This window comes from Erythranthe guttata, chromosome 7 (genome assembly GCF_056151865.1).
Source record: "Erythranthe guttata isolate IM_541 chromosome 7, IM_541, whole genome shotgun sequence".
Lineage (NCBI taxonomy): Eukaryota > Viridiplantae > Streptophyta > Magnoliopsida > Lamiales > Phrymaceae > Erythranthe > Erythranthe guttata.
Window position 1 is genome coordinate 14,360,423 of NC_142539.1, and position 12,920 is coordinate 14,373,342.

Genomic DNA, 12,920 nt, shown 5'->3' on the forward strand with positions numbered 1-12,920 from the left:
AGAAAATTGTATTTCAAGTAAGAAGTCAGTGAGTCTTTGATACCAAGTTCTAGGAGCTTGTTTAAGACCATACAAAGCCTTCTTAAGCTTGAACACATGATCAGGTTTGGCAGAATCTTCAAAACCCTTGGGCTGCTCTACATATGCTACTTCATTAAAAAAACCATTTAGAAATGCACTTTTGATATCCATCTGATACAATTTGATTTTAAGAAAACAGGCTATAGCAAGAAGTAACCTAATAGATTCAATTCTAGCTACTGGAGCAAAGGTTTCATCAAAATCTATACCTTCAATATGAGTATAACCTTGTGCTACTAACCTAGCCTTATTTCTAACAACTGTACCTTTTTCATCAGTTTTGTTTTTGAAGATCCACTTAGTTCCTATCACATTTATACGACTTGGTCTGGGAACTAAGTACCAAACATCATTCCTGATGAACTGATTCAGCTCTTCATGCATTGCATTAATCCAAAACTCATCATTCAGTGCTTCTGCAATATTCCTTGGTTCGACTGAAGATACAAAGCAAGTAGTTCCAGTTAGTGTACATTCAGAAGATAAATTTGCAAATCTTACCATATCTCTGTAATTCACTCTCTCTTTTCTTCTGGTCCTTATCCCATCAAAGATATCTCCTACAACTTGAGTTGATGGGTGATTTTTCTGGATTCTACTTGATGGTTCTTTTCTGCAGACATCATGAGTTGGCTGCAATTCAGCTTCTGTGCTCTCTGTAGGAAGTATTGAGTCAGATGTGGTAACACTTGGCTCAACACCCTCTTCTCTTGATACTGGACTGTTTATATCTGGAGCATCTGTGGCAGTAGTGTCTCCTCCTGTTGTTTCTCCTTCAGCAATCAGATCATCAACTTCATCTTCAGCTGTTTTACTGCGGAGATTAACAAAGTCATCAAATACCACATTTACAGATTCAATAATGGTTCGAGTTCTTAAGTTATATACTCTATAAGCATGACTGTTATTAGAGTATCCCATAAACAAACTCAAATCACTTTTTGAATCAAATTTAGCTAGATGATCTCTATCATTTAGGACATAGCAAACACATCCAAACACATGCATGTATTCTAGACCAGATTTTTCTCTTAAAAAATACACCAAAGTATATCTTGAAAAATCATCAACACACACAAATACATATTTTTTACCACCTAGGCTTTCTACCTCTATAGGACCCATAAGATCCATATGTACAAGTTCAAAACAAATGGTGGTACCAACGGGTTGTAACACTTTGTGTGGTACTCTAGTTTGCTTTCCCTTCTGGCACATTCCGCATATAGGAATGTCCTTGATCTTGAGATCAGGAATTCCTCTTATGGCATTGTACTTGTTGAGCAGCTTCAGATTTTTGAAGTTTGTGTGCTCTAGTTTCGGGTGCCACAGCTCTACTTCACTTACTCTTGAGCTCTTGCATGAGATGGTGTCACCTGTTTGATAGCAATTATCCATTGATCTGGAACTAATACTGATGAGATTTGACCCCAATCCTTCAACATGTAAGACATTTGAAAGTTTTGGAAGTCCCTCAAGACTGAGTGTTCCACGTCCAACCACTTTGCCTTTAGCTCCTCCTCCATAGGTTACACGTCCTCCATTGAGTGTATAGTAGTTTGATATAAACTCTTTAGTTCCAGTCATGTGCCTAGAGCATCCACTATCAAAGTACCATGAACCTGAAATGTTAGCATTTAAAGAAGTGTATACTGCTTTGCACATAAGTTTACCTTTGGGAGTCCATATTCTACACTCCTTTTTGGTAAATTCTACCTTTTTCTTGGAGGTGTTCCCTGGAGTGCTGTGACTCATCCTGTACAACATTTTGTCACTACTTAGTTTCTCACAAAATGGACGGGTATATCCTGGTGAGAAACAGTCATGACAAATGTATCCCCTTATTCTGGACTCTGAAGTGGTGACTGTGGAATTTCTGCATTCTTTTCCATTTGAACCCTTCTCTTTTACAAAGACAATCTCCTTCTTCTTTACTGGCTTGTGTTTCTTCACTTGGTTTTTGAACCCTAGACCTTCATTTTTGTTGTACTTCTCCAGTGACACAATCTCTTTGAGTTTAGTTGTGTCGGTATTCATCCTCTTGATTGCTAGAGTCGCTTCTTTGAGTTCATCTTTCACCTTTGCCAGTTCAAGATCCTTCTTGGTGATACCAACCTCCAAATGAGTGATTGTTTCTTTGAGAGAAGGATTTTCCTTGTTGACTGCATCTAGAGCATGAGTCTTCTTCTCCAAGTCACTGAACAATTTCTTGTACATTTCTTCCTCATCATTAACTGCTTCATTACTGGATTCTGCTGCATTCAAAGAAATAGAGTTTAAACATGTATAATGATCAGTATTTAACTCAGAAATTTCAGTTACTGAAAGTGTTTCAGAAGTATTTCCAGTGATATATCTGACAGAGAGGGCTTGTTTAGTGGATTGCTGTTCCTCTGTCTGTTCAGGTTGCTCTTCCTCCTCATCACTGACTGCACAAATCAGACTCATTCCTCTTCTTCTCAAGGTATTTGCACATTCATTAGCATAATGTCCAAATCCTGAACATGCCCTGCATTTAATATGATCCAAGTTAGGTGGTTCAGAATTTGAACGAATAAATGAAGAATTTTTTGAAGTGTTTTGAGAAGATGTTTGAGGAAATGTTCTCTGTGGAGTAGATCTGTTTCGGGGCTGAGTTTGTCGATTTTGTGGAGAGCCTTCTGGAAATAACTGTCTGGGCTTGATTCCACTTCGTCTGTACGCCCTATTGAATTTCTGAATCTGAAATGCCACATTGTTGAGACATTCTTCTGTATCATCATCATATTCCGGAGCAACATCTTCCTTCTCTAATTCTGCTTGGAGTGCATTTGATAGATCGTCTTTTGTCCACCGTAATTCTGGTGTTGGAAATACATCCCCATCCGCATCTGTGATAGTTGGTGGCTTCCATCCAGTAAGAATAGATCTCCAAGCTTTCTCATCAATGGCTTTGATGTACGCCCTCATCTTGACTTTCCAGTAGGTGTAGTTTGTGCCATCAAGTACAGGAGGTCGCATAGAAGCAGTCGTCTGAGTATCCATCACGAATTCGTTTCTGTAAAGAAAATAGGAACAAACACTTAGTATACGTCAAGTGTTGGCTCTTGATGCCAATTGAAACAATTTATGGTCCCGAATTCGTATTATACAGAGATGTTATCTGAAATGTTGTGACACTTGAGACAACATGCAGCGGAAATATAAAGATTAAAAGACAGTACTCAGAATTAAAAATGTTCACAAGTAAAGACTTGTGAACTTGCCCTTTACAGGACGGAAAAATATATTAAACTCAGTATTCCAAGAATACAAACAGAAGAGGTGCGAAAACTTCTTCCTTATGAATGAATCTTTTTCAAGATCATTCTTACAATCAAATCTAGATACTAAAAGAAAAATATTAAAAATTCTAGATTTCAAAGATGTACTCGTGAGGAGTACGTAAAGAACTTATGAATGAATCACTATCTTGATCATTCTTACAACCAAGTCTAGAATCATATATACTAAACAATCTAGACTACAAAGAATGTACTTATGAGAAGTACGTAAAGAATGTACTCATAAGGAGTACGTAAAGATTGTACTCATGAGGAGTACAAACGACCGATTCTAAAACCAGTCTAAAACACTCGTGAATATTCTTCAGCCCTCGGTTTTTATTTCGTAGAATCGATAATCTTCCTTGAGTATTGAAGTCGGTATTTATAGGCATTCCAAGCATCCACTCCTCAGCCCATGATCTGCAAGAAAACCAACTACAAGAGCACTCAAGAACATGGGTTAGTGGGTTAGTGGGTTAGTTTAAGGAGTTAGAATAATATTCACAATTAAACCCACTTAAGCACTATTTAGCCCACTAAGCACTATACTTAACCCACTAAGCACTATTTATTCCATAACTAAAATTTAGTTAGAAAATAAGAAAGTTAAAAACAACATGTGGAAATAATCCACGTAATTCAATAATGTTGTATGTCATGCTATCCGGTGCGCAACCACTTCTCTCCATTTTTATAAGCAAATCTTTTGCCTCGTCTATAAATCCTTCATCACACAACGAACCAAGAATGGCACCATATATTTTATTATTAGGTTGCAACCCTTTGGAAGGAAGTTCGTTTAAAAGATTTTTTGCATCTTCAAGTTTCCCATCTTTGCATAAACCATTAATCAGGATACCATATGTAATTATATTAGGACTTACTCCTTTGTCTTCAATCACCCGTAGAAATGAAAATGCTTCGGCAATCTGATGAGTCTTGCACAAGCCTTCCAACAAAATATTGCAAGTATATAAATCGGGATGTACTTGTCGAGTTTCCATATCATTGAAAAGTTTCCATCCATCAGCGTTTCTACCTTCACTTAATAATCCATGTATCATGGTGCTATAGGTAATTGTATCAAGGTACTCTAAACCTTTAGAAGAAGCTTCGAGAAAAAGACGCCAAGCTTCATCCACTTTACCCTTCTTGCAATATCCGTTGATTAAAGAGCTATAGCTGATAATACATGGCGTAAGGCCGCTGCCCGTTATGGAATCAAACACTTCTTTCGCTCTATCCATTTTCCCTTGCAAACAATACCCATCTATCAATGCATTGTACGTGAAAATATTAGGATAGATATTTTGTCTCGTCATAATTTCCAAAACATCCTCGGCCTCCTTAACATTTCCCTCCATGCAAAATGCGTCTACTAATATATTGAAAGTAACAACATCTAAAGGAATCTTACGATTGACCATTTCAGTTAGTAAGTCCTTCACCTCTTTCCATCTACCAAAATCGCACAAGCCCTGAATCATCGAGTTATATGTGACAACGTCAGGTGAAATGCCCTTATCAGTCATTTTAGACTTCAGCTGGAGAGCATTATCTACCGTTCCGGTCTTGCATAAGCCATCAATTACCGCACTATAAGCCTTAATATTGGGCTTATAGATACTCTTTTCTAATAACAAAAGCAAATCATGGGCAGTAAGAACATGTCCAGCTTTGCAGAGTCCATCTATCACAGTAAGAATCGTAACATCGTTTGGCTCGCAAAGTTTCAAAGTCAAAAGCTGCTTAAACAATTTTTCCGCATCGGCCACCTTACCATCTAAAAAGAGCCCTTTTAGAAGAGTGGTGAATGTCACAACATTTGCATTGTAGCCCTGTTTAAAGAAGATGCCGAACACAGCAAAACCAATGTCTACACGTTTCAAAAGGCAACAACAATTAATCAAGATGGTCATCGTGTACTCATTTACAGGGGCAGCTGATTGACGCATTTCGTCGAACAGTTGAAGGGCAACAGAGTATTGCTTCAAATTGACAATAACTTGCAATTGTTTGGTGAATTCAAAAACTGAGGGCTGCCGCCGCATTCTCAACATTTTGCGAAACAAGAAAATAGCTTCATCTAATTCATTTGCACAGCTCAAATCTCTTCTGAGGTTAGGTGAAAAAATTCTATCTTTGTGGCGCACGCTATGGAAATTTGAAGAAAAGAAAGAGAGCCGATCAGCAAAAATACCGTAATAATGAGAAGATTTAGCAGCAATTGCTCTGCGAATAGCCGCTCTTCCATAAATCCTCATCTTCTTAAAGCGATTTTTGTGAAGAAAATTCAACTGAATTTACCATAGCAGGGGTCTGAGTATCAATGATTGTGATGATTTAGTCTTATTGGAGACTATATGAATGCACTGAATATAAAGAAACTTTCATTTATGTTCAACATAAAAAATTCGAAGAAAATTCAAGTGAAAGTGGTTAAGCTACTCAATGGTTATTAAGCAATCTCGTATTTTAGAGATACAAAATTCTTTCAATAATTAATTTTCAACTATTAATTCTTAGTGTTTCTACCCAATGCACTGGGGTTCATTTGACTCTGTACATGAATTTCTCCCATTGTGGATCAAAGTAGAAATCGCCAATTAAATGTGTGCATTAATTATCTAGGGATTAAGAGGTTAAGTAAGTTGTTGTAAACTAGAAATAAGATAGTTTCATATTTAATCAGTGATGATATAATTATTTCAATTTGTTCGGTTCAATATATGTCGGGTGCGCTAGCATAATAAGTCAGAACAATAACTACAAAAGTTATTCTCATACCGTGATGAAAACCAATCACTTAAATATTATGCTGCAATCTCTTACCAATGGTTAGTCAAATTCCATCTTGATTGTGAGCATTAATCTATATATTCTAAAGGGCAAATTACATTTTATGTCCCTAAACTTTACCACTAAAATATTTTTTGTCCTTACACTTTTACATTCACGAAATATGTCCTCAAACTTGCAACTTTTTAACAATTTGTGTTCCGCCGTTAACTTCGTCAGTCAAGTTGTCACGTGTGGCGCACGTGATGCCGACGTGGCCGTCGAATGTCGAGCTGACACATAAATCTAGGGCTGGAAAAAAATACCAATTACCATACCATGGTATACCAACCAAGAATTACCGAAAAATTACCGAAAGAACGATTACCATTGTCTACGGTACAGTATTAGTACCGTACCATTACAATATGGTACAATATTGGTATTGTATTTCTAATACCACAGTAATACCGTACCGTACCGCAATTTACATTTTAATCCGATTAATATATTTTTTTAGAGATTAATTTTTGTAATTCTATTTTGTTTACATAGAAGCTTATAAATGGCAACAATTATTTTTACCTTAAGTTAGTGGTAGTGCATTTTTTTTTCCAACACCAAGTTGAATTTTGTAATTGAACATATATGTTCTGTTAAATTGTCTTTTATGTTCCCTATTGCCAACTAATTTTATTATATATGATGTATGATTTTTTTTTTTTTTTTTTTACCTACCCGTATGTATAGATTGGTAAAGTATTTATTGTATGTAATAATTATTAAGTACAATCAAGTTCCTAATAAATATCAAGTTGTTCCATTAAAATAACGGTATACCGAACTTTTTGGTACGGTAACGATATGAAGTTTTTCAATACCGCAATATACGGTAGGTACACGGTATTGTGCCAAATGTTTGGTAACCTTACCGAATTCACCCTACATAAATCTGTCGATCTAAACCCAATTCTAAAATTTCTCAGATCCCCAATTCTCACTTCACTTTTCACACCTGAAACCCTAAAATCACATCTCAAAATTGCTTTCAATCCCGTAAACACACTCCCAATTTACAATTAGATCTTCAATCTTGTACGAAATCACACATAATTCAAAATTTAGAAACCCATAACAAATCCCAAATTCCTAAAACCGAAGTTCAAAGATAAGAACTTTGAAGAAACTTACTAAAATCGAAGATTGGTGGTCGATTGCGATGTTTCAGTTCCACAAATATTCGATTATTTGCGAAATTAGGGTTAGACGATCTTTTTAATGCCGAATTTCACCTCAATTTGAAGATTACTGCAGGAAATTCGGGGTTGGGGTTTATCGGATCGAGTTCAGTGAATTAGGTAATGAGAAATTAGGGATTTTCATATTGAAATAGGGTGAGAATGATGTGTCACTCCACGTCATGTTCAATCAGCGAAATCAATGTAGGGTGTAAGCCTGGTTGACATCATGTGTGCCACATGTGACATTCTGTTTAACTTGACTGGCAAAGTTAACGGCGGAGCACAAATTGTTAAAAATTGGTAAGTTTGAGGATATATTTCGTGGATGCAAAAGTTTGAGGACAATAATCCTTTTAGTGGTATAGTTTAGGAACATAAGATGTAATTTTCCCTATTCTAAACAAACTTCCGAAATGATCTTTTTGTGTGTCGTAGTACACTATTTCGAATACTATTGGAATAATAGACTTGTATGTTTAATTAATTAATAATTAATTAATATTTAATTAAAAGTACTAGAAACACACATGAATACACTTTATAAAAACTTTGATTCTTTAAATAGATAAAAACGAGGCTTTCGGTGTATTATCCTAACAAGAGAAAGTTGGTTGTGCAACTTCTAAGTGGCTAGCCAACAAGTACAATCAGGACCGATCCAAAATGGCTAATTGAGTCAATGATGACTATTGTGCAAAAAGATTGTAAACTCTTGTTCAGCAGACACCAATTGTATAGAGCTAAAAGGAAGGTGAAACAAACACCATTTTGATATCTCTTGTGGTATTTATGTTTATTTTTTATTTTTACTGTGAAATGCAAATGTTGATGCAAGTTTTGAATTTTCACCTTCATGGAATAAAATTTAATTTTTTTTCAACATTTGCTACTGAAATACACTTTTTACATATTGCAATAACTGAGATAAGCCAATAACCGTAGTTGAATTGTCCATATTGCCCTTCGGATATTCTTTTTTCTTGTTATTCCCTTTTCATTTTGTGGTTGCCTTTTTTGTTTTTTTGTATAAAAGAAAAGGGGTAATTTAGTGCTAGTCCAAGTCATAAGTCTTATATTTCTATAACCCCTACTATTCTTTTTGGCCGATTTAGCCTTTCAGTAAAATAGAAAAATTCCATTCCTAAATTTAATTATCCACCAAATCAGTTATTAAGCTAAAATAGAGGCGAAAAAATCTCGTGATAAAACCTCTCCCTCAGTTCTTTAAACGCAAACTCTGTAACCCTAGCCCCTTATTGTTGAGATCGATGGAAACTTTGTAAGTCTGCAAACCGCAACAAAAGAACACACAACCGAGAAGATGGTGCAAAATAAAAAACGTACAGGTAATTTGCTATATATTGCATTTTTTTTGTATTTTTTTTAATCGCGATTCATTGACGGAATGCAATGGATTTTTTTATGAATGAAGTGAAAGACAAGATTTGGAGTCTACGACCCCAGGTAATCATTTTGTTTTCTGCAAAGGTCTTTTTTTGCTGGTTTTGATTTTGCTGTTTTATGTGAAATTATTTTGTCGATTGTATTTTAATTTTTTGTGTTTTTATATTAAACCAGTAGTTTTGTTGTTCTGCTGTTGATTGCTTTATTTTTTTGGTTTTCTGTCGCTTTTTATGTTTCTTGGACCCACTGATTATTTTCTTGAATTTTTCTTTTGGTTCACTGTTTGTTTTGAATTTGCTGATTTTCTTTTGTGTTGTATCATTTTCTTTTTTTCATTTTGCTGTTAGGATGAAACTTGTTTGGATGGAAAATATACTCAATTATTTGAAGCTTCTAGGGGTGAAAAAAAAAATCTTGCATCTGGAAGATAACTAGTATTATTTAATTTCTTGTGTCGGTTGCAATGTATATTCGACGCTTTTGTTTTTTGTTTTGCATTTTAGCTGTTTCTAGGGTAGTGTATTTTGCACTTTGCTGTTTATTTTGTATTTTGCATATAAAATGTGCTTTTCAATATTGCATGTTTCATTACGTTTTAGTGTCGTATTAACTTTGTAAACCTGCCCTGCCATTGTATTCTTAGGCATGTTGTGATTTTAAAAATGAAGGGTAGTGTTTGAAATTACAATTTGCACTTTCTGTTACCAAATACACCTTGCATGTAATTATGTGCAATTGATGTATATAGGGGCTAACATGGTGTGCAATTGTTTTTATTAATTCAACAGTTGATTCGATAAAGGGGGAGAGAAAAGTAAATGAATCATCGGAGTCTTCAAAAGGAGGAAAGCAACGATCGAATCAAGCCGAATATGTTCTAGTTTATTGTTTGTCTTCCCGATTACATTCATCTTGCAATTCCCTATTTATATTTATTGAAATTGCAAAGTTTGTTTTGTTAATACACTCTGCAAACATAATTTTGCCATAATATTTATTAGAAATTGATGCTTGTTGGTTGATATGTGCATTATAAAAAGATGTTTTATTGTTTGAAGTTTGCACCATGAATGGATGTTTGAAGTTTGCCATTTACTGAACTAAGATTAACAGTAACAAAGTATTAAAACAACAACGTAAAATAACAAATAAAAATAGTAAAGTGTAAAATATATTGAAGCAAAATACACATCATATACACAAAACTGCAAAAATAAAAAAAGAGTGAAGTGAAAAATACACATTTAATTTATATTATTTTTACTGGTCAAGGGACCTATAAATATAATCATCTAACAATATGGATCCTCACCCGTATAAGTTCCAATTAAGGGGGTCCATCCAATTATCCCAAAAGAAAATAGTAAAGTGAGAAATTCAGGTTTATTCCAAGTGTAAGGAAACAAAAGAGTGAAGTGAAAAATACACATTTTGTTTTGGATAATTGATGAATATATTAATGTCTCGTTTAATTAAATAATTGGACTTTGTTTGATGTTTGGTATCTCCAGTAACTAGCCAAGTCGACATGCAAATATTACAGTCTTTTAATTGGTGGCCGGAAAAAGGAAATAGGAATTCAAGAAGAAAAGAAAAATCAATAATGACCAACAAGCCATTTTCGACATATACCAAAAACTTATTAAACTTGACAAGCCGAAAATAAATAATTTACATTTTTGGCACAACTTTCTTCATCATTTCCAAAAGAACACCATTTTTTTTGGATCCTTGCAGGTGGTTGATTAACATGGAAGAAGTAGATGCGTCGGCTAAGAACCCCTTTTTGTGCATTTCCTCTAAGAATGGCATTGCCTTGTAAACCTCTCTCTTCTTCAGCAAGCCTTGGATTATGTTGTTGTATGTCACGCTATTCGGTGCACAACCACTTCTCTCCATTTTTATAAGCAAATCTTTTGCCTCGTCTACGAACCCGTCTTCACAAAGTGAACCAATAATGATAGCATATATGTGATTATCGGGTTTCAACCCTTTGGATGGAAGTTCGTTTAAAAGATTTTTTGCATCTTCAAGTTTCCCATCTTTGCATAAACCATTAATCAGGATACCGTATGTTATTATATTAGGACTTACTCCTTTGTCTTCCATCACCCGTAGAAATGAAAATGCTTCGGCAATCTGATGAGTCTTGCACAAGCCTTCCAACAAAATATTGCAAGTATATAAATTAGGATGTACTTGCCGAGCTTCCATATCTTTATAAAGTTTCCACCCATCAGCGTTTCTACCTTTACTTAATAATCCATGTATCATGGTGCTATAGGTAATTGTATCAGGGTAATCTAAACCTTTAGAAGAAACTTCGAGAAAAAGACGCCAAGCTTCATCCACTTTACCATTCTTGCAATACCCATTGATTAAAGAGTTATAGGTGACAATGGAAGGCTTAAGGCCGTTGCCCGTTATGGAATCAAATACTTCTTTCGCTTTATCCATTTTCCCTTGCAAACTATACCCATCTATCAACGCAGAGTATGTGAAAATATCAGGACGAATGTTTTGTTGCTTCATAATTGCCAAAACATCCTCAGCCTCCTTAACATTTCCCTCCTTGCAAAATGCGTCTACTAATATATTAAAAGTAACAACATGTAAAGGAATTTCACAATTGACCATTTCATTTAATATGTTTTTCACCTCTTTCCATATACCGAAATCGCACAAGCCTTGAATCATCGAGCTATATGTTACAACAGTCGGTGAAATGCCCTTATCAATCATTCTAGACTTGAGCTCGAGTGCATTATCCACCATTCCGGTCTTGCATAAGCCATCAATTACCGCACTATAAGCCTTAACATTGGGCTTATAGATCGTCTTTTCCAATAACAAAAGCAAATCATGGGCAGTATGAACACGTCCAGCTTTGCAGAGCCCATCTATCGCAGTAAGAATCGTAACATCGTTTGGCTCGCAAAGTTTCAAAGTCAAAAGCTGCTTAAACAATTTTTCCGCATCGGCCACCTTACCATCTAAAAAGAGCCCTTTTAGAAGAGTGGTGAATGTCACAACATTTGCATTGTAGCCCTGTTTAAAGAAGATGCCGAACACAGCAAAACCAATGTCTACACGTTTCAAAAGGCAACAACAATTAATCAAGATGGTCATCGTGTACTCATTTACAGGGGCAGCTGATTGACGCATTTCGTCGAACAGTTGAAGGGCAACCAAGTATTGTTTCAAATTGACAATAACTTTCAATTGTTTGGTGAATTCAAAAATGGGGGGCTGCGGCCGCATTCTAAACATTTTACGAAACAAGAAAATAGCTTCATCTACTTCACTTTCACAGCTCAAATCTCTTCTGAGGTTAGGTGAAAAAAGTCTATCTTTGAGGCGTACGCTATGAAAATTTGAAGAAAAGAAAGAGAGCCGATCAGCAAAAGTACCGTAATAAGTAGAACATTTAGTAGAAATTGCTCTGCGAATAGCCGCTCTTCCATAAATCCTCATCTTCTTAAAGCGATTTTTGTGAAGAAATTCTAGTGAAAAGAAAAGGCATCAGAGAGTCTGTTGTTTGATGTGCTGACTAGACAATACTCCCTCGTGAAATGGAAGACTTTCTTTAGTAGCGAGAATTACACTTTGGTCCCTCATTTTTGGCCCAATTTCACTTTTGGTCCTCCTTGTTCCAAAAAAAAAAAAAAAGAATTGCAGTGTTCTCTGACACATACCTGTTGAAATTCGGAGAAATTTCGACAGGTATGTGTCGAAATTTGTTTTTTTTTCTAAGTATATTTTTCGACACGTTGGTATCGAAAATTGACCAAAAAATCGACCTGTATGTGTCCAAAATTGCCGGCGGGTTTCAAAAAAAAATTAAACCTTCAAAATCGACTTCAAAGCTCAAAAAAGACAACGATACTTACCTTAATGTGTTATCCTTAGTCGTAAACTATCATTTCGTTGTCATTTGACTCCATTTTACAAGTTGTGTGATGTTTTAATTTCTTTAGTTTTGAGATTTTTTAGAAGGGTTTGTTGTGAGGAAGAAGAAGGAAGAGATTGAGGGATTTGTGAAGAAGAAGATGGGTTTGAAGGGTTTTGTGTATTTGGTATCGAAGGAAGAAAAATGAGATTTTTAATATTT

The 12,920-nt window shown here is 35.3% G+C and overlaps 2 protein-coding genes and 1 long non-coding RNA gene across 3 annotated transcripts; 1 reads left to right on the top strand and 2 right to left on the bottom strand.

Annotated features, from left to right (window-relative positions):
• Positions 1-488: 488 nt before the first annotated feature.
• On the bottom strand, positions 489-5,682 carry LOC148769780 (uncharacterized). Its single transcript, XM_088820350.1, has 6 exons — positions 4,004-5,682; positions 2,826-2,967; positions 2,245-2,336; positions 1,798-1,837; positions 703-887; positions 489-518 (listed from the first exon to the last, which is right to left on the bottom strand). Exons 1-6 carry the CDS (start codon positions 5,648-5,650, stop codon positions 489-491), a joined length of 2,136 nt encoding a protein of 711 aa, XP_088676476.1. The 5' UTR covers positions 5,651-5,682.
• A 2,648-nt stretch (positions 5,683-8,330) lies between these two features.
• On the top strand, positions 8,331-9,641 carry LOC148769781 (uncharacterized). Its single transcript, XR_016032056.1, has 2 exons — positions 8,331-8,869; positions 9,598-9,641. It is a non-coding gene; the product is annotated as an uncharacterized LOC148769781 (long non-coding RNA).
• A 751-nt stretch (positions 9,642-10,392) lies between these two features.
• Positions 10,393-12,351, bottom strand: LOC105953822 (uncharacterized). Its single transcript, XM_012977501.2, has one exon. It carries the CDS (start codon positions 12,281-12,283, stop codon positions 10,481-10,483), a length of 1,803 nt encoding a protein of 600 aa, XP_012832955.2. The 5' UTR covers positions 12,284-12,351; the 3' UTR covers positions 10,393-10,480.
• Positions 12,352-12,920: the final 569 nt, after the last annotated feature.

Bases quoted from the DNA above. Each gene is read 5' to 3' on its own strand.
- LOC148769780 (XM_088820350.1), bottom strand. From the start codon at position 5,650: ATGAGGATTTATGGAAGAGCGGCTATTCGCAGAGCAATTGCTGCTAAA. The intron at 2,337-2,825 runs GTCTCAACAATG...CTTTGAATGCAG, and splicing joins TGATGATGATACAGAAGAAT to CAGAATCCAGTAATGAAGCA. The intron at 888-1,797 runs GTAGAATTTACC...GCAGTAAAACAG, and splicing joins GGAACACCTCCAAGAAAAAG to CTGAAGATGAAGTTGATGAT.
- LOC105953822 (XM_012977501.2), bottom strand. From the start codon at position 12,283: ATGAGGATTTATGGAAGAGCGGCTATTCGCAGAGCAATTTCTACTAAA.